General features: G+C 42.2%; 1 protein-coding gene across 1 annotated transcript; it reads left to right on the top strand.

Annotated features, from left to right (window-relative positions):
* Positions 1 to 3039: 3039 nt before the first annotated feature.
* LOC139405896 (ETS translocation variant 1-like) lies at positions 3040 to 20600 on the top strand. Its single transcript, XM_071148339.1, has 14 exons — positions 3040 to 3103; positions 3482 to 3602; positions 4037 to 4127; positions 4457 to 4504; positions 5128 to 5193; positions 9164 to 9217; positions 13947 to 14076; positions 15095 to 15286; positions 15575 to 15822; positions 17722 to 17793; positions 17896 to 17964; positions 18122 to 18291; positions 19441 to 19542; positions 19714 to 20600. Exons 2-14 carry the CDS (start codon positions 3558 to 3560, stop codon positions 19939 to 19941), a joined length of 1515 nt encoding a protein of 504 aa, XP_071004440.1. The 5' UTR covers positions 3040 to 3103; positions 3482 to 3557; the 3' UTR covers positions 19942 to 20600.
* Positions 20601 to 20909: the final 309 nt, after the last annotated feature.

Genomic DNA, 20909 nt, shown 5'->3' with positions numbered 1-20909 from the left:
CCGACATGTCTTCTTACCTTTGACCCTGTTGACACCTAATGGCACTCAATGGCACAATGGCACCTGAGACGGGTTGACTGTCACCGACAGGACACTCACGATCCTGTTAGTGTTCTTACACCTGCTCTAAAGCTATTTATACAGTGGATACACTCAAGCCATGAGAGATGCCTGTCAAACTTTCTTATGGCTCATGGTATGTCACACTTGACAGTGCTGTGTACAGTTTTCACCCTGATCCTGCGATGACCCTTCAATGACCCTGTAACATGCTTTTTTCTTGTTGCTTGAGTCAACTAAATCAATATAAGATTAGTCTTAAAATAAATGTCCCTTAACAAATCTAATAATTTCCTTTAGCCTACATTACTTTTAAAATAATGAAAATAATTAGGATTATATTACATAATTTCAATCATAACTCCTCATTCATTATGATCTCATTCATATCTTTACCGTAGGCTTATGTGACACATGAAACAATCAATGCCTTCTGCACAAAGTAACTACATGGTGTTGCTGCTAATTCAATACAATGTAAAATCTCAACTGGAACACATAGCTAATGTTTGTTTTCCTAACTCTCTAGGGATGAGGCAAATGAGTGTGTTTACCTCTTCGCTTGGTGTCAGATGGACAGGACACCTACGCTTGACCTGTGTTTCTCAGGCCTCCGGGGGGTTCCACAGGAGTGACAAGATAATTCACTTCCTATCCCCATCAATGTCTTAGGCATCAGGTAGCTTAGCAGTCAGAGCTTTATGCCAGTAACCGAATGGTCGCTGGTTTGAGTACCCGACCCGACAAGGTGAAAAATATGTCGATGTGCCCTTGAGCAAAGCTCTTAGCCCTGATTTGCTCCAGGGGTGCCGTACTACAATGGCTGACCCGGTAAACAACACATTTCACTGCACCTCTCCATTGTGTGTATCAATACAACATGTCTTTTTTAAATGTAATAATGGCCATAGGATGGCTTCAAGATTTCTACTGACATATAACACCCTTTCAACTGAACATTACATGTGTTTCTTTGATATTTTCATCAGCCATGCAAGTGTTTTGATTAATGTAATAACCAATTTGTATAATATTAGAATAACTGTTTAGAATTTCCCCCAAATCATTAGATTTTTATATTTGACATTAACATTTTAGTAATTTAGCAGACAGCTTATCCAGAGCAACTTAGAGTTAGTGCATTCATTTAGTGCATTAATAGCTAGCTGGGACAACCACATATCATAGTCTTAGTAAGTACATGTTTCCTCAATAAAGTATCAGCAAAGTCAGAGCTAGTAAGGGGGGGGGGAGTCAGGTGTGAGTGTTAGTGATATCTTTCTTTTGTAAAGCACCAGACTGCTCTCACTGTGTGTCAGTGTCGTATTGACTGTGATGCAAACCTGTCCTCAGTTGCCCAGTGACCTGTGATTTACTTACAGGTCAGTGCCTTCTGCAGGTCTGAGGCACACAGCAATGCATCCCTTACATTAGGGGAGAGCTGCAGCTTTAGCAAGTCCCTCTGGAAACACTTCAAAATGCTGTTTCCATGGTCACAAAGTGTGTGCGCTCACATCTGTGTGTGTGTTGCCTCTGATTGAGAAAGAAGGACAGAGGGAGCGTGTGTGTGTGTGTGTGTGTGTGTGTGTGTGTGTGTGTGTGTGTGTGTGTGTGTGTGTGTGTGTGTGTGTGTGTGTGTGTGTGTGTGTGTGTGTGTGTGTGTGTGTGTGTGTGTGTGTGTGTGTGTGTGTGTGTGTGTGTGTGTGTGTGTGTGTGTGTGGACGTATTAACCATACTTGTTGGGACCAACATTTGACCAACTGGGGACATTTTGTTGGTCCCCACAAGGTCAAATGCTATTTCTACGGGGTTTAGGGTTAAGGTTAGAATTAGTGTTTGGGTTAGAATTAGGTTTAGGGTTAAGGTTAGGAGCTAGGGTTAGTTTTAGGGTTAGGAGCTAGGGTTAGGTTTAGGGTTAGGGTTAAGGTAGGTTTTTGGGTTAAGGTTAGGGTTAAGGTTAGGGTTAGGCTAAGGGTATGTGTGTGTGTGTGTGTGTGTGTGTGTGTGTGGGTTGGTTATTCTATCCTTGTGGGGACCTAAAATCACAAGGATAGTAAAACAAGGAAAAACATTCCTCGTGGGGACATTTCCCATGTTATGGGTTATGTTTAGGGTTAGAGTTACAATTAGGGTTAGGGTTAGGGTTACAATTAGGTTTAGGGTTAGGGTTACAATTAGGGTTAGGGTTAGTGGTTAGGTTTAGTGTTAGGGGTTAGGGAAAATAGGAGAAAATAAGGTTTGTGTGTGTCTATGCGACTGTATGTTTACGCGACTGTGTGTGAATGCGACTGTGTGGGTATGTGACTGTGTGTGTGTGTGTGTGTGTGTTTGATCAAGAACGTGCTCTGAGAAACATGTTCTCAAACAAAACAAAACAGGTTCTGTACACAGGTAACCTATTTCCTTATTCAAATGTAGTGTTATGTTCTGTTAATTACTGATGCCCCCTTTAAGGATGGAGCACCCTTGGTCATGCGCATTGTTGTTCTATGTTATTCTGGTACTAACTAGTTTGAGTAAATGTGAAGCTCCAGTTCAATTGCTTGTATTCAGAGTCTTTCTTATTACATAAATAAGTACTAAGTGTTAAGACACTACAATGGCATCAAGTAAAAGTATAATAAGTGACTTTTTAAAAGCCCAATTTTTGAGAAACATTGTGCAAAGTGATAAAGTTTAAAACAGACATGCACACGCAAGCACAAACACACAGACAGACAGACAGACAGACAGACAGACAGCTGTGACACTGTTCCTCACAAGTTGTTCTCTTTAGAAGTTAAACACACATGATTAAAAATGTGCCTGATTGAAGGGTGGAAATCGGATCCAGTGAAAGACTGACAACCAATAGGAAACGGAGCACCTTCTTTTTCCACGGGGGGCCCCAGAAGGCGAAGCCAAGCGGCGCCAAACCAACACTAGAGCTGAGTGTGCGCAGGCTTCAGCCGTCAGATTCAGCAGCGGGCTTCACATCGCTGACTTTTGTTTCTTACTAAATACAGACAGAAACCCGTGAATGAATGCGGCGCAGATTAATTAGGTGAGTGTCCCTATTATTTTATTTTCTATTTTGTGTTTACGACATGCTTTAGAGTATTATTTAGTACAGCTTTTGGTCACGTTAGGTGGTGGTTCTCAATATTTATCGCCATCCTTGCGCACAGCCTATAGCTAGAAGTGGACCGTTTGTAAACAACCTTATGCATAGCCTACCTCTTTACAAAGGTGAGTAAACACAACTCATTGAGAGCTATGCAGCTAATATGTCAATTATTTACTTTTGTAGTGGGATAATCGTAGTGCAAGTTCACTGCGGAGGTGTTTGTACCTTTATGAATGAAACTGTTTCAGGTCGACTACCTCGGCAAGTTTAGACGGTCCATTCATTTTATTCTTCCCCCAATCCATCTTGATATAGGGTGGTCGGACGGCACACTCCGCGGACAATTCTGGCTAATTGCTTATCAATTAAAGTAGAGCATTAGCGTTGGAGAATGGATGGGATTCAAGACCAACAAGTGCCTTATATTAAATCCAATGTGAGTGAGAGACACGTTTTTTTTTAACGTATAACCCGAGACCAAATAACAAATAAACAGCACTTAGATATCAGGAAAATGTTATTCATTACTGTGTTATTAAGTTGATGTAAAACCTGCACGCTGGTCACTCGGTCGCTCAGTCACCTCCTCCATGTGCAGATGTATGAACGGATAGCGTAATATTTAAACTATTACTGTGTAATACATGATGTTATATATATTCTAAGAAATATTGTAATAACGTTATTACTAGTAAGCACTGAAGTGTTGCATTCCCTCTGTAGTTATAGGCCAAGAAAAGGGACAGGGGCAAGTTTAAAAGTGTGTGAGGTGTGATTGATGGCCATCTATTGCTCTCTCAACTGTCATCTGTGCTAGTACACAACAGAATCACTTCAGTGGGAGACATTGATTTGTTTCCTCCCGTTTAGAGGCCACAAGGGAAGACAACTTGCAGTGAGAGACCGGCAAATGACAGAAAAAGAAAATTAATTAACTCTGACCTAGCCCTGGACACTGAAGGTAGGTAGAGCAGAGGGGAGGGAAAAGTTAATTTCACGGCTTCTTAACATTTAGCAAAATTCAATTGGTTTTTGGCCACCTGCACTCGTAAGCAAAATCTCAATTACAAGACATTCACCTGTGAAGATTGCGAGTAGCATCTGTCAGTGGCTACAGACACAAATTGAGTTGTTATTAGTTACACACGTGCCTCTGAATCATCTGGCCAAGCCTCCAATGGCATTCTAAGCCTATCAGCCTGTCATAGTGGAGGGAATTGTTTCTGAAGCTTTTTTTGTCCTGATTTTTCTTCCCCTCCATGATTGTCTTCCATTGTTTTATTCTCCTAGAACTCTTCCAGGACCTCAGTCAACTGCAAGAGACCTGGCTGACGGAAGGTAAGTGTTTACACATTTACTGTAGTGTCGAAGCTCAACAAGCTCACTTGGTTTAAAAGACATAGTAAGAGAATTGGAGAAAGGGATCGGGAAAGGTAGAGATGTAGAAAAAAATTGGCCCCAAGTTCCATTCCTACTAACGTGCAGTCCAATTAAAGCCTGTGTGGAAGAGGCATCTTGTGTGTCATGCATACATTAGAGACTGTGATGAGCGTGGTCTTGAGGGAGACTGAGGAGGCTCTACCCAGAGTGTCATCACAAATTACCAGGAGAAAGCTCTCCGCTGCTCACTGTCTCTTCTGCTTTTGGCAAGAGCTAACGCACGCGAGCCACCACCACCGCACCACCTCCACCGGTCATCTACCATCTCCTCTCTATCGCTCTCTCTCTCTCTCTCTCTCACACTCCCTCACTCATTCCTCTTTCTTTTCCTCTCAGCGCATCTCTCTAGAAATCATCCTCCATAGCTGTAGTATCAGCTGTCTTCTCCGTTTCTTTATCTTTCTTTTGGAAGAAAAATAACGGATTTACTTGTTTTTTTGTTGAGAGTTCATTTTTTTTGTTTTTGTTTATTTAATATTTTTTTTCTAATGGCAAGACTTGCTCTGTGTGGTATAACTCAGACGTGATGCTTCAGGATTTAAGCGCGGGTGTCTTCTTTCCGCCCTGTTTGCAGCACAGAAGTTTTGGTTAGTAAACAATATTGATCATATTGTGCCTGCACCATTTCCGTAAGCTGCATGTTTCATATGTCTGTGCATGTCTAAGTCTGTAAACGTATTAGTCTGTCGTTTGTATCTACATTTGATCTTCTTCTCTTGAATATCATTTACATATTGAAAATGCTTTTCTTTGCATGGGACATTTGCATTAGTTTGCAATGTTTCTTCCTTTCAATTGATTGCTAATAAGCTGCAATATGCATTAACAGAAAAACATGGCCTTTTATTCTTTAAAACTTTTGTTGCTACATTTCTGGATGTTAATATTGCTTTGATTACATTTAGAGTGACCTATAAATTATAATATGCAGTATGTCCAATCTATGTTATTGGCATTAGGTTTTAAAACAGGAAATCACAAAGTTTCTGACTCTGAGTAAATAGTGGTGTAAATATGAAGTAGGATGTGGATTCAACGTGTGAGTTCTTTGTAGCTTCTATAAAAGTCCTCTACATTACTTTTTAATCATTTTAATTTCCCATGTCAATATGATTGTATGCATGCATGACAAATCTTGAAGTTTGTACTTGCCGCTTGCTTAGGGACCAAAACAAGCCCACAACATTATGTGCTGTATAATGTGGTCCCATCATCTTATCTCGTATTGTAAATGCACCATGTGTTCCCTTTCTACACAAAATATAACTAAGTTTATCTCTGTATGTGGGACATCTTTCTCAAAAAAATAAAGTATCCTTTATTTAACTAGGCAGGTCAGTTAAGAACAAATTCTTATTTACAATGACAGCCTAGGAACAGTGGGTTAACTGTCTTGTTCAGGGGCAGAATGACACATTTTTACCTTGTCAGCTCAGGGATTCGATCCAGCAACCTTTCGGTTACTGGCCCAATGCTCTAACCAGTAGGCTACCTGCCGCCCCAATGCACTGCATATTTACTTTTCTCCTTAAATGCACTGCATTTGTGGACTGCATTATGAAAGACAAAAACATGCCAACATCTTGTGTCAGCTAACTATTTAAAACAAATTTCGTTTGGATTAGAATTAGATTACATTTGGTATCAATAATGACATCATTCTTTTGTTGTTCAATCTATGTCAGTGTCAGGGCTTTTGTTCTTTGTTGGTCTCTCAAGCTTTGAGAGGAATTGAGGTTTATGATTGAGGTTGATGATTTATATTCAGACCACATATTTGAAATTAATCTAGAAAAATGTGTACTTATGGTAAATTGTTTAGATATTTTCTTCAGCTCTACTGTTGCGCTATGTTAGTATTGAACTAGACAACCTGTTTCTTTATGCAGTAGGCCTTAGTCTCTACTGGCAGATGATTCTAGTCGTAATGTTAAGGTCTAAAGTGTAGATCCTTAACCAGTAATATACATTTTTATCATACTCTATCAACTGTGATGTTTTTCTGGTAAGTTTTTTAAGGTTATCTTATTACATTTTCCAAAGAGCTAGAAAAATATTTCTCCCTGCTTTGCACAGGTGGATAGGCAACTTAATCATTGATGAGATTCATCTATTCTTTAATACATTTAAAAATGCTTGCAGTGTAATTTAGGGGTTTTAAAAATGAAAAGTATGCTTTGAAATAGATATTGGAATACTTTACCAGCTACTCTCTGCCAGTTAGATTATGAAGTATATACCGCAGGGCTTGTAAAAGAATAAGATGTCGTTTTAATATTTTAGTATTTAAGTGGGGGGAAAAAGGCCTTGGTTCCTGATATAGATATTACTGTAAGGAGTACAGTTCTGCATGTCATGGATCAATGTGATGTACGTTTCAAGATTGAAGTAGATTTAATAAATGACTTCCTGTCCATTAAGATAAAAAGGAATACCTAGCTACCTATTTCAAAGATTTATTCATTCAGGTAACTGGAAATAAGAGGAAGAATTATGGGTGACAGACTGAATTTCTGACATCACAAACCGAGAGGTTGAAGGGTTCTTAACCTGGCCATTTTGGCCAGGGCTATTTTTCTCTTTCTTTTTGGGAGTTCTTCAAGTATCAATTTCACGTTGAAATCTATTCAGTGAGGTTGCCACAATTTTAGAATACTGTAATTTTTTAAAATAAAATGTTGACACAAATGTGAAAATGATAGCTGATGCAGTCTGGTCTATTGAATTCAAACTTTTAAAAGGAGACAGTAAATCTTTTCCTCAACCCGTTCTTTTCATCTCAGCCCTGTTGTTGGCGCGCTAGCTAGATTTGTTTGAAACCTAACACCATCAGACACACAGTACTTGTAGGTACAGGAGCCTGATGGTGTTGGGCTGGGATGAAAAGAATGGGCTGAGGAAAAGACAAAGGATGTGCCACTACTACTCAGAGCCTGTGTATGGGGCTTGGCTGTTTTTCTTTTCTCTCTTCTTTTCTCTCTCTCTCTCTCTCTCTTTCTTTCTCTCTCTCTTTTTTGTGAATGGCGGCAGAGTTCTAATTTTGGTGCTCTCCCCGGGAATTGTTGCAGGGATCAGCTGGCCCATTCACAGACTGGGTCCGGTGACTCATGCATCCGGCTTCAACATCACTTTCTCCCCCTCTCCTTTCGTTTCCGCCTGTCTGTCGCCATCCTTCTTCCCCTCTCGCTTTGAACCTTGCGACTTTGTGATGCCTGCAGTGCGCGTGTGTTACACAGTGCTAGCGAACTTGAGGTAGAAAGAAGTTGTACACGGTTGTGGTGGAGACATTGTTTCCTTTTCTTTGAGTGGTCAGGCTTGCACTGGGTGAATGTTTTCCAGTCATGGTTTTGTGGTGGAGCCAGTATTTTGAATTGAGAGAAAGTTCTGGTCTGTAATTATTTGTAGTGGCAAGGTATGACATTATTTTGCACGAAAAGGTGCTTTGTAGTTCTTACAATGGCCATCTTGATGCAGAAATCACAGTGCACACCACAATCCCACTGCAAGAGGGGGCTTGGCTGGCACAAAGAATTGAAGTCAGCAGGTGCACAGGGTTTTACAATTATACTTCAGTTTCTGTTATGTTGATCTTTACAGTATTGCACCATACAATATAATTCATCTTTCCTAGTGTGTATCAGAACAATCTACTGTATTGACACTTGTTTTACAGTGAACATTAGTTCACACAAGGCTTGACCTAATCGTTTTTCACATGTTTTTCCACCACACATATTGTGAGAAAATAGGTTTTTCCTTTTTCTATTTTGTTGGATCGTTCCTTTTCTCTCATTTTGAAAAGTGAAAATACAAAACATGATCATCTGATACAGACCTGCCTCGACACGATACTGATTCAGTGATAATGAGAATCCACCTCTTTGTGCGTAAAAATAGACGTGCTAATGACACATTTAAAAATCTCTCATATTGCCGTTTGCCACAATTCTCCAAACTCGTCAAACTTCAGGGACCTAAAAAGTGCAAATGTGTGTGATATAAATATGTACATGTCTAATTGGACCCTGTGCAGAGCCTTCATTGTCTTAGCATTAGCCGAAAGCACAGGAGTGTGAATGATAGGTGAAACACTCTGGATTGGAGCAGAGCTGACTCGGCAGGTACAGGTGGATTCAGCAGTGGGGAAGAACCCAATTAGCTACTGTTAACAATGGGTGTTATTGCTATCGGCGTGGAGATAGCAAACTCCTGAAGCTACAGCATCATCTAAAAACGGACCAGACAACCTCAGGACATATGCAATCAAGAGAAAGAGGGGAAGAGCAATACATTCGTTCTCCCTAGAGACTGTTATTTTAGCTTTTAGCTGCTCCATTTGCATTCTATTTGTCCGTTGGTGCATTATAACTTGGATAAACATAGGATTCTGCATTTACATTGCTTTGTTCATTAATTGATACATGTCCATAAAGGGATTTCTTTAGAGGCTTTTTGCCCAAATAAATGATTGAGAGGGTTAGACTGGATATCGTGAGTCTGGTGTCGTCCATCGGCATGAAAATCACTTTTTCCTTTCCTCTCTGCTTCTTTCTCTAGCTCAAGTTCCCGACAATGACGAGCAGTTTGTCCCAGACTACCAGACTGAAAACTGTGAGTATATGATGCCACAATGTTATTGTATTTGTGTATGTATGTGTGAGTCTATGTGTTTGTGTGTGAGTGTGTGTGTGTTTTTCCATGTCTCTCAGTACCCCCACCTTCACTCTCACATGTGGTCTCCGGAGAGCTTGTCTTGCAGGTTGGCAGACAGGTGCAGAAGAGAGGGGGTGGAAGAGAGGGTAGAAGAGAGGGGGTGGAAGAGAGGGTAAAAGAGAGGGGGTGGAAGAGGGAGCTATGATATTATAGCACTGGGGTTTATTTATGTAGGAAATGTATCAAAATATTTTGAGTCATTTGCAATGAGTGATAATAATCAGATAGTGTTTTTTATGTATATATAATAATAATCTCAAACTCAATATTTTCCAACAGTATTTTATCCTCTGTAACTGTCAGCATTTGTTGTGGCGGTTATACTGGAAGAAATCCAAAATGTCTTGACATAAATGCACTATACAATAATGCACTTGGTGGCACAGTACAATGAGCATTTAAAGTGAGTGGAGACGAGGCTGTTGTTGGCACAGTGGGGTTATGAAGGAAATCAGCCAACGTGGAGACAGAAGTGGAGTGAGTGGAGCTCAGTGGGATCCAGTGCTAGCACATGTCTTTTAGATGAGCCAAAAGGCCTGTGCAACAGTGAGAAAGCAGGAAACTGTGTCTGTAATGACCATTACCCCCCTTTATCGCTCACATGTTAGATATTCACCTCAGAATATTTGATTCATTTCAATACTTGTATTTCTACATTTGTCTCAAGAAACTGTTTGCCTTTGAGGAACCTCTTACCAGTTTCTCTGAGCTCAATAGACGTACAGTATGGTACATATCCACTATAGGATCCAAAATGGTTGCACAGTAACATCCATAAGGTCTTAAGGTCCCCATGTCCTTCAAAGCCATCCAGGGCCCATCGTGTCCATTGTAGTAGGGGACTGCTGACCATAGGAAACGTCCTGTTGGCATGCTGGAGCAGACTGGAGAGGCAGAAACAGATGGTGGGTGGGAGGGCGAGGGCACTGTGGTTGGGCTCTCGAGCAGGCGTCCCAGCCTGCAGGACTCCAATATGGGTTTCACCAAGGAGAGAGTGAGAGAGGATGGTGGGATTGTTTAGAGGTCAATAGAGGTAAAACGAGGTGTATGACATGTACAGTCAATTCATTCGTACGGTATGAGAAAATAGACATAGAGAACAGGTGGAAACATGGAAACGGATCACTGCAGATATTTTTGACATGGGTTTTTTTGCGCTTCATAGAGAAGCATTCACGTCCTCACTTTATCACCTCACCTGTGGTCAATTTTCCCATGTCCATCAACCATACTTAACATCACATTTGAAGGGGAAACTTCCAGACATTGAATCTTAAGGCTTTGCACATGGAGGAGACATGTTCTTTGTCTATTACCTTCAAATTTAGTGGTTTCCAAGCTCTCATTAGCATAACTTAGCAGGGTATGAAGAAGTACTGTAGATGGTGTAAAATGAGACCACATGTAATCAGCGGATAGGAGCTACTAACATTAACAGTAATGGCAAGCACTTACACTGTGTGAAAATTGATGTTTTTTCCCCCTGTTGCCAAAAGACTGATATTTTATGAATGGACTGGAGAAATATCTGCCAAAAGTAGACTTCACTGTAAATGCCAAAATACACAGTTTGTAACCCAATGCACACAACTGTTGCCCTCAAGGGGGTTTTGTGGTAATTAGGAATGATTGGCACCAAAATGACATTTCTTAGCTTGCAGCTAATATAGTGGCTGTATTGAGAAAATTCACTGTGAACGGCATAGCTGGTTGGGAGGTATTTCAGATATGATTTAAATAAGGGAACCAAAATAATAAATGAAAGAGATTGTGTGCACTGCAAAGCGTAAAGTCAGACAAAATGCAAATACACTCAAATCTGGATTTATAAAAATCAATGATCAAAAAGTTGTTTTGAATCAAATGTACGGTTTGGTATCTAAATAAGGAATAGGGCCAAACAAACAATAGTAATTTATCAAAATACTAAAATGCAATTAATGTGGGCAAGCATAACACATGTTCATTTTGTACAGAAAACCAGCCAAAGAAGTTGACAGAATATTTGAGAAATTCAAATGAAACCATTCAAAATGATGTAAATAACTGTCAGAAATGCTTGTTCTTAAAATGCACAGTCATTTAGATAAATCAATCTGTAGATACTCACAGCAATTTAACATTGATGGACCTGACATTCTAAAAAGGTTTATCTGTTCTCATTACAGGTGATGTCTTCCATATTGATTGGTGTACCTTGGCACCCCACTGATAAATCTATTGTGACATTTCCATCTCTATTTTAGGTGCCTCTCTTAGAGCGCATGAGCTGTTCTTAACATTGTAGTTCATTCAGTTCATGTGCATATTAACTTACTGTGTTGTAGGACAAATACATAATTTCATAAACCATAATTATACTGAACAAAAATAAAAATGCAACATGCAACAATAAAATATTTTACTGAGTTACAGTTCATATAAGGAAATCAGTCACCTGAAATAAATACATTAGGGCCTAATCTATGGATTTCACATGACTGGGCAGGGATGCAGCCATGGGTCAGCCTTGGGGGGCATACCAGGCCCACCCACTGGGGAGCCAGGCCCAGCCAATAAGAATGAGTTTTTCCCCACAAAAGGGCTTTATTAAAGATATAAATACTCCTCAGCACCCCCAACCCCACCCCCCTCAGACGATCCCACAGGTGAAGAAGCCGGATATGAGGTCCTGGGCTGGCGTGGTTACACGTGGTCTGCGGTTGTGAGGCCGGTTGGACGTCAAATTCTCTAAAACAATGTTGAAGGAAGCTTATGGTAGATAAATGAACATTAAATTCTCTCTGGTGGACATTCCTGCAGTCAGCATGCCAATTGCATGCTCCCTCAAAACTTGAGATATCTGAGGCATTGTGTTGCGTGACAAAACTGCACTTTTTAAAGTGGCCTTTTATTGCCCCCAGCACAAGGTGGACTTGTGTAATGATCATGCTGTTTAATCAGCTTCTTGATATGCCACACTTGTCAGGTGGATGGATTATCTTGGCAAAGGGGAAATGGTCACTAACCAGGGATGTAAACAACATTGGAGAAAAATAAGCTTTTTGTGTTGTCTGGGATTCTTCATTTCAGCTCATGAAACATGGGGCCACCACTTCACATGCTGCGTTTATATTTTTATTCAGTGTATGTCCACTAATAAATACATGTACATCACAAAACAGTAAACAATACGTCTCTGTTACTTATTGTACCTCTTGCCATAAGCTTTTAATTAGCCAGATAAGGCTGCAGCCTCTGTGCCTGTGACGCCGTTCGACCCCGTCAAAGGTCTCCCCTCAGGAGGTACCACTTTGACCACCGATCGATGACCCGTAAAGGTCGCGCCCCACCAAGGCCAGCGAGACCTGTGAACATCCCCTGTGCTTTGCCCCAACGTGCCTCGTGCATCAGTCCCCTGGGACACAGGCGTCAGATGAGGTGTTGACAGATCGACTCCTCCACACAGAGAGACTGTGACACTGTCACACAGGCCAAGCTGTCAGTCAGCAGTGAGAAACTCAAAACATCCGCTTCTCTCAGCTCCTCAACCCCTAAACTACTTCCTCAGTCATCAGCTCTGGAAAGGGCTTGTTTTCTAAGGCCCATTCTAGAAAAACATACACTGGCCCGGCAATCCCCCAGGTAGACAGTTGAGCATGGTAGCCCTAAATAACCCTAAATAACCAGAGAAAAGACAAGCATTTTTAGTGCTTTGTTTAGTTTGATTGATTTTCACTTCCATTCATGATCGGTATCTACTTTGTTTTGACGTCACAGTGGGTCGGATGCGTATTTTAACATGAAGATTGACAAACCACTTCCTGTCAACGGTAACGAGGAAATGATTGTGCCATATTCTCTGCATAAGTAAAGCACTTTGGGTTTATACTCTCCTCAGTAGTTGTGCATGTGCCTGGTGCAACAGCGTGTGCATGTTCGCGCACGTACGTAGCCTACGTGTGTTTATTAGCGGTGACACGCTAGCTCTCCAGGTACCCGGGACTGACTTGATCCTGAGTGACTTGGTTTTCATCACCGTGGCCAATTGAATTAGTGTTGATCATGACTCAAGATGATGGGATGTTAATCAGGACTGATTTGGCTCTTAACAGCTTCTTAAATGCACAGGCCACTGTGGGAAACTGGGCATAGGTACAGAGAGTGGGTTCAGATCAATGGGCCTTGTTAGTGTTGTCTGGACAGTATTGGCAGTTAGCTGAAACGTGATAGGGATTTAGTGGTGTCTAGCCCTGCTTTGAGATTGTCATATTTCAGGAAGGAAGAGACTCCCATTGTGTAACTGCGAGAAGTGAGTTACAGTGAGTGATGAAGACTGGGATTCTGGACTTAGAAATAGAAATAGTCTGCATAGATATTCCCTGTCCTTAGGGATAGCAGTGGAGTAAGATGAAGTACTGGACATGTATACCTATTACCCAAGTGTTGAATAAGGATTTTGTATGTGGTGGAAGGGCCTTTAAAATAGGTTTACTTTTCATGGGGACTATATGACTATTGTACATTTGGACATGTAGAGTACTGATAAATAATGAATTAGTTACTGAATAAATGTTTCAACGTCACCAATCTAATGTCTCCTCTCCATCCTCCCTCCTGCCCTCCCTCTCACACATGCATGTCATAGTGGCATTCCACGGACTGCAGCTGAAGATCAAGAAGGAGCCCCACAGCCCCTGCTCCGAGCTGGGCTCCAACTGTAGCCAGGAGACGCCCTTCAAACTCCACTATGGGGAGAAGTGCCTGTACAACATCAGGTAGGTAAGCTACAGCACCAGCCTCAGCTTGATAAAATAAGTATTAACAGGTTGAAAACATCCGAGCTCTCTGCATCAGCCAGTATGACATCACATGAGGTTCCACTTTCCCCTATCTGGAACCAACAGAGCTAGATTGCACACAAAGAGATAGACTAACACACAAAAATGAACATTATAGGTTTTGGTGGTTTGGAAAATATCCTGTGGGATATTGAAGTAGTATTTATTTTACCTGTAGTGAAATCTCACAAGGATTCTGCAGGTAAATCTGGTTTGATGAAAATGAAAATGAATCACATTTTGTACAGTCTTTTTTTCATCTCCACAGGTTGTCCAATATATCGCCACGCTGTTAGATGGATAATGACTGCTTCATTATGATTGCTTGATAAACTACAGTACTTCTGGCTTCCCACCCTGTTTTCAAAGTTGTATTACTTCCTTCCATTTTGAGAATTCAAGACATTGGAATCGCAGCCATTCCCTATGAAACAAAAGGCCAGGTGCTGTGCTAAATGTTTCAAGTGGGATGCGCTTGACTTGGGGAATAGATCTAGGATAATATACTGTCTACCTAAGGTGTTTTTTCAAATGAACCAAAATGCCTATGGCACAATAATTGCCTAGTTACATCAAATCTTTAATTGATTTGACTTGTGATATATGGCATTGTGGCATATGCTTGCGATATTACAGTGCCGTGTACGTCAAGGGTCATCACGAAGATGTATTCTAGAAGAGGAAACACCAAAGTATTTTAAACCCTGAACATACGCTAAAATATATATATATTCTTAAAGAAGGAAAATGGGTCAAAATTCAAGTTCAAAATTTCGCCCGAAAAGTTTTTAAACTGTCATTTTGACAATAACTATAACATAAAAGACGATTGGATATGGAAAAGGATAGCGTTCAAATACTAGGCCACACTACAATGGCTTCTGTCAAATGGCATGTGTCGACATAATGTAAAAAACAACAACAGACTGATCCCTCCACCCCGTGTGTCTCTCAGTGCCTACCAGCAGCACAAACACCCCACAGGCATGAAGCCCTCCAGCCCAGCGACACCCCCCTGCAGCAACCCCGTGTCCCCCCTTCGTAATGGCTCCCCCACGGCCATCCCCATCCCCAAACCAGACAGGACGTACCCCCACCTCCAGCCCTCCCAGCCCCTCCCGGACAGCACTTACTCCATGGACCACAGGTACTGTACTACACAGCTACTGTATACTGTGGGCTACCACTACATCATCTTTAAAATGACACTAACAAAACATTATCGACATAGTTTCAAGTGCACATTTTAAGTTTATTTGATCATTATAGTACATTCAGTACAGCTTACCAGAATCTAGATTTACCATTCTAATTATACACAACAGGTTGTATAAATTGTCAAGTTTTAGGTATAAAATGTGTATTGATGTCAGTCCATCTGTCTCAATCGGTTATCATGAGAATTTGTGAAAATGTCATTTTCTTGCCTTTTCAGATTTCGACGTCAGCTGTCGGAGCCCTGCCACTCGTTCCCCTCCCCACCGTCGATGTCTCGGGACGGAAGGCCCATGTACCACAGACAGATGTCTGAGCCCAACATCCTGTTCCCCCCACAAGGCTTCAAGCAGGAGTACCCCGACCCCTTGTTTGAGCACCCTGCCATGGTAGGGGCGCCCATTCCCCCCACGTACCCCCCCTCCATGATGATCAAACAGGAGCCCAGGGATTTCACCTATGACTCAGGTGAGTGGGTGTGTTAGTTGTCCTCTTCTTTTTGGGGGGAGGAGGTGGTGGTAATAGAGATGCAGTAAAATGTGTTGTATTTAATATTGTGGTGTCATTATCTTATTTAGTCTTTGGTGTTTTAGTAGGATCCCCATTAGCTGTTGCGAAAGCAGCAGCTCCTCTTCCTGGGGTCCAACACAGAACAAGAAACATGAGATAATACAGAATATTAATAGACAAGAACTGATCAAGGACAGAACTACATACCTTTAAAAACGTCACACATAGCCTACGTATCTATACATACAGCCTGCAGGTCTTGCTTTGTGGAGTGTGGTGTCAAAAAAGCATCTCTTTATTACGGACAGACCTCTCCCCACCTTTACGACCGTATAACCTTGGTTAGAGCTATAGAAAAATGTAGCCTACTGTATATTTATATTTTAGTGTACATCATTAGAGAAATATGACAAATTCGGCCAAGAACACACTTTTCACTCAATAATATAACCAAATACTTGAGCATTTGGACCCACCACAGCATCAAACCACCCTCTTTTTAATCAGACCAGATAGTTGTCATTTGAGGAATGGGCCTGTTGATTGGATTAACCCATTATTAGCGCAGGGGTTTCTGGTTTGGGTGTCTGTGCCGGGCTCCATTTCCTGTGGTGCTCTAATGTCTGTGCCTGGTCACAGTCCGCCCCCGCAGAAGGGGTGGTGGGGTGTTCTAATCCTGCTGGCTTCATTCATAAGCTAGAGCCAAGGAGAGATTACTGTGGAGTGGTGTAATAGTGTGCCCAGTCAGGGTGGAATGTGGCGTCCACTCTGCTGCCTCATGCAGAGAAAGATTTCAATATAAACAGCACTGAGCTCCCTTTGAGTTGGCCTTCTCTCTGTAACATGAGCCCTTTTCAACAGGGACATGTTCATAAGAGAGTGCGTACAGAAAACATTTGCAACAGAAAACAAATGTTTCTATATCCAGGTAGTCCTCACTATTTACATCTGAGCTATTCAGCAGACTCTCTTATCCAGAATGACTGACAGTAGTGAGTGCATACATTTTCATACCGTTCCCCCGTGGAGTGGAACCCACAGCCGTGGTGTTGCAAAGCACCATGCTCTACCAACTGAGCTACACAGGTTTATTTCAGTCTGTTGTCTTCAGTTTGGTGCCTAATGAACACTACCCTGCAAACATTTACGCAGGTTTCCCAAGTATCTCGATGGCGTGGATGAACAGAGGGAGCCCTTTTCCAGCATGTTTTATATCCCAGATTGACCATTTAGGCGAATTTATTAGCAGTCATTCTGCAGCTTGTTTACTAGACCAGGCCCGTGGAGAGGATGGGAGGGGAGCCTGGTAATTTCATTAGCAGTAATTTCCTCTACAAGGCCATTATTTTGATGAAGTTCAGAGAAATGTTGATGGCCCTAAATGAACGGGGTTAGTCATTTTATTGACCATTCACTTTGTAACTGTTTCGGCCCTTTGATTGTACCCAGCAGCTGTAATGTGGTAGGAGGGCCAGACATATACAGTATAATATTATACTGTTGTAAATGGTACCAGTGAAGTTGCAGTCAGTGAAACAAAGCCATCACAGCCATCATGCTTCACTGCTGAAGAAACAGAACAAGCCGAAAACATGCCCAACATTTTATGCTACATTTACTCCAATGCTGCTAATAGGTTATCTTGAGCTTAGCCTAGACTACGACACTGCACTGTTCAGGACTAGTGTCATATTGTGTGCTTAGTGTTGGCTGAGCTCCAGTGTCATGCTAGAAGACATGTTCTTTAATCAGGGGCAGTGGTGCAGTGAGTGGGCAGTAACTGACTGCTCTCAGATAGCTGATACTGTCCTAATGCTCCCTTAAGGGCTTCTAACACCCATTCTTCCCTGTCTCCAGCAGAAGTGCCTAGCTGCCATTCTGTCTACCTGAGGCAAGACGGCTATCTGGCTCACAGCAGCAGGACTGAAGGTGAGGGATGACGCTTGGAGACATGCATGTTGGTTGGGTTATTCATCCCGTCCAAGTTGCCGTTTTCCTAACGTGATTTCTCAACACTGTTTCGTCTCTCAGGCTGCATGTTCGATAAAGTCGCAAGACATTTCTACGACGACACCTGCGTGGTCCCCGAAAAGGTCGAAGGTGAGATGTCCAAGAGTCGACACATAAACGGCTGCTTTCACTTGTAATTTCAATCAAAGATATTCATTGAAACGTGAAATAACAAGCTCCTCTCTCCCCTCCCTCCCTCCATCCTCCTCCTCCCTCCATTCCCCCTGTCCCTCCACCCCCCCTCTAGGTGACATAAAGCAGGAGTCAGGTCTGTACCGTGAAGGTCCAACCTACCAGCGCCGAGGCTCACTGCAGCTCTGGCAGTTCCTGGTGGCTCTCCTGGACGACCAGTCCAACTCTCACTTTATCGCCTGGACAGGCCGGGGCATGGAGTTCAAACTCATCGAGCCAGAGGAGGTGAGAGCATGTCTGTCTCATCATATTCCACATGGAGTATCTTAGTCCCTTCAAGCAACAGTGACCAGATTATTCTGATCATTGAAGTGAGTTTGAGGTGAAATCTGTTCTTCAAACGGTCAGAATAATGTGTTAGGAAACGTTTTGAACGAGGGAATGTACCGTACAGACGTTCCTTTTTTATTGCCTCACCACGTGCTAAAAGTATGAAATCTGATCAAATCAAAAAACTGTCAACCGGAGAGTGGCCTACTAAACGTTTCAATGAACCTGTTCCTAAAAATATAAACGGTGTTGACGGTTCTGCCCTTTGAAATGGAACAGGTCTGGGTTTGTGCGCTCACATCGCAGACAGAGAGGCACAGTCAGTGTCTGGTGTGTTGGTAGGGTAATGGTTAGAGGAGTGTGTGTGTATGTGTGTGTTGGGGGGGTAACATGGCATCGGTCCACATGGCCCAACTCAGTGGGACCAGCCAGCTGCAGCGAACAGGGGGGCATTCATACCATCAGGTGACCAAACGCGCTAACTTTGGGCTTTGGGTGGCCGTAAATTCTGCCTTTGGCCCGGGCAGGTGTAACACATGAATGAGCATGAGGACATGAAAGGGGGTGCAACGTTTTTAGTGTTGGGTCTGGGCAGAGAGGGACAGAGAGATACAGGGTTAGAAAGAGAGAGAGAGAGAGAGAGAGAGAGAGAGACAGAGAGAGAGAGAGAGAGAGAGAGAGAGTGGTATACAGAGAGAGTAGGAGTAGGGCTTTAGAATGGAGGATGGGGAGGTTGTGTGGTCTGGTAGACAGGTGCTGTAACATCTGCTGCCTGCTCCACTGGGTGGGTGACAAGTTCCTAATGAACACATCCCTGTCAAGGGGTGTGGAGTCTGGTTCCACTCTAATTGCTGTTATTAGGAAATATGGATTAGTAAGCTCTGACATTAAGACAACGTCATTGCATTTTTACCGGGAAGTTGTGCAACAGGGGGCGTGTTATGTTCTCACCTCTTATTATGCACAGGGAATATGTTACAAGACTGAAGCCACTAATCTGTACAATGTGATCTTTCTATGACATTCTGGTTTCTATTCATTTCACCATAACCATTTCCCCTTTGTTTATGTGTGTCTGTCTGTTTGTGGATGTGTGTGACAAAGGTTGCACGTCGATGGGGAATCCAGAAGAATCGACCTGCTATGAACTACGACAAACTCAGCCGATCGTTACGCTATTACTACGAAAAAGGCATTATGCAGAAGGTAAAAGAGGCCTAAGGCTGCACCCTGACAAGAGACATATGACGATGGTTCCACGTTTGATTAGCTGTAATACCTTCTTCTCCATAGTCAACCATGGGCTCTGACCACTGTCCCTTTGGGAACAATAAAGTTCATCTCATCTTATCTAATCTTATCTTATCTTATCTCCAGGTGGCAGGGGAGAGATACGTGTACAAATTTGTGTGCGACCCCGAGGCTCTGTTCTCCATGGCCTTCCCTGACAATCAGCGGCCAGTGCTGAAGACGGACATGGAGCGGCAGATCAACGAGGAGGACACAGTGCCGCTGTCACACTTTGACGAGAACATGGCCTACGTGCAGGAGGCGGGGCCCTACTGCAACCCGCCACACCCGTACAGCGAGGGCTACGTTTATTAACGTGAAGCCCCAAGACGCCGAACTGGTGTACTTCACAGTCGCTACGAACGGAGGGGAAGGACTTAGTCATTCAGAGGATCCCGAGTCACCCTCTCTCACAAACACCACCCTTTTTCTTCCATTTTCTTTGACGTCCAAGCTGTGCTGCAGGATGGAGAGTGCACTTTATGGACTGACTGACAGTTTGTGAACCTGCGGGGGCTAGCTATGTAATTGGGTCGTTTCAGATGTTTATGTTTAATTTAAAGGAGGGATTCTCTCTCCCCCCCCCATAAGCATGCCGTATTCGTATGAGACAGGACTCAAAGGCCAAAGGTCACATATGGACATATTCCTGCAGTCTAGGCAGCTGAATCCTCAGAGCTTGAAGAAAAAAAATCCTCCTGATCTTTTCGACAGCTACAGGAAGCATCCTCAATTATTTCTTTAATTCCTCTTTTTGTTCAATTGCCCTTTCATCTCCATCATGTGTACTTTCTTACTCATTTAAGTGAATAATGCAATGTATTGTAATGACATGCTTTTAAGATACTTTTATGGTGAAGTGACATAATTCTAGACTTGAAACAGTAATGTAATTATAACAATCTTAGTTGACATCTACATGCTGCCTTGCTGCCAGTTTTAAACGTGCCCCTTTGCCAGTACTGACTGACCCACAGTGCCACAGTGCATCATGATATGACTGAGTTTTGGGTTCCTTTTCAAAACTGCATTGACTGTGTAGACCTGTAGGAATTCGACACGAAGCGGCCAGATGCAAACAAATTCACCCTAAACATACTTTATTATATGTAATGCAAATTACCTGTATTTAAAATACAAATGAAGTGGAGACTGTACCTTATTTAGTCTATGCATTGTTGTGTATATCACACCAGCGGCCAACTTAATGAATTACATATTTATAACAAACATTTCATTCTGATTTGTCCTACATTATACGACACAAATGTTTTTTATGTTAA

Source organism: Oncorhynchus clarkii, chromosome 3 (assembly GCF_045791955.1).
Source record: "Oncorhynchus clarkii lewisi isolate Uvic-CL-2024 chromosome 3, UVic_Ocla_1.0, whole genome shotgun sequence".
Lineage (NCBI taxonomy): Eukaryota > Metazoa > Chordata > Actinopteri > Salmoniformes > Salmonidae > Oncorhynchus > Oncorhynchus clarkii.
Note: the sequence above shows the minus strand (reverse complement) of the source record. Positions and strands in the feature narration are given on the sequence as shown.

Excerpts from the sequence above, each read along its gene's own strand:
- LOC139405896 (XM_071148339.1), top strand. The coding sequence starts at position 3,558 with ATGGATGGGATTCAAGACCAACAAGTGCCTTATATTAAATCCAAT. Across the intron at positions 4,505-5,127 it reads AGAGACCTGGCTGACGGAAG|ACGTGATGCTTCAGGATTTA; the intron begins GTAAGTGTTTAC and ends GGTATAACTCAG. Across the intron at positions 17,965-18,121 it reads GGTCCCCGAAAAGGTCGAAG|GTGACATAAAGCAGGAGTCA; the intron begins GTGAGATGTCCA and ends CCCCCCCTCTAG.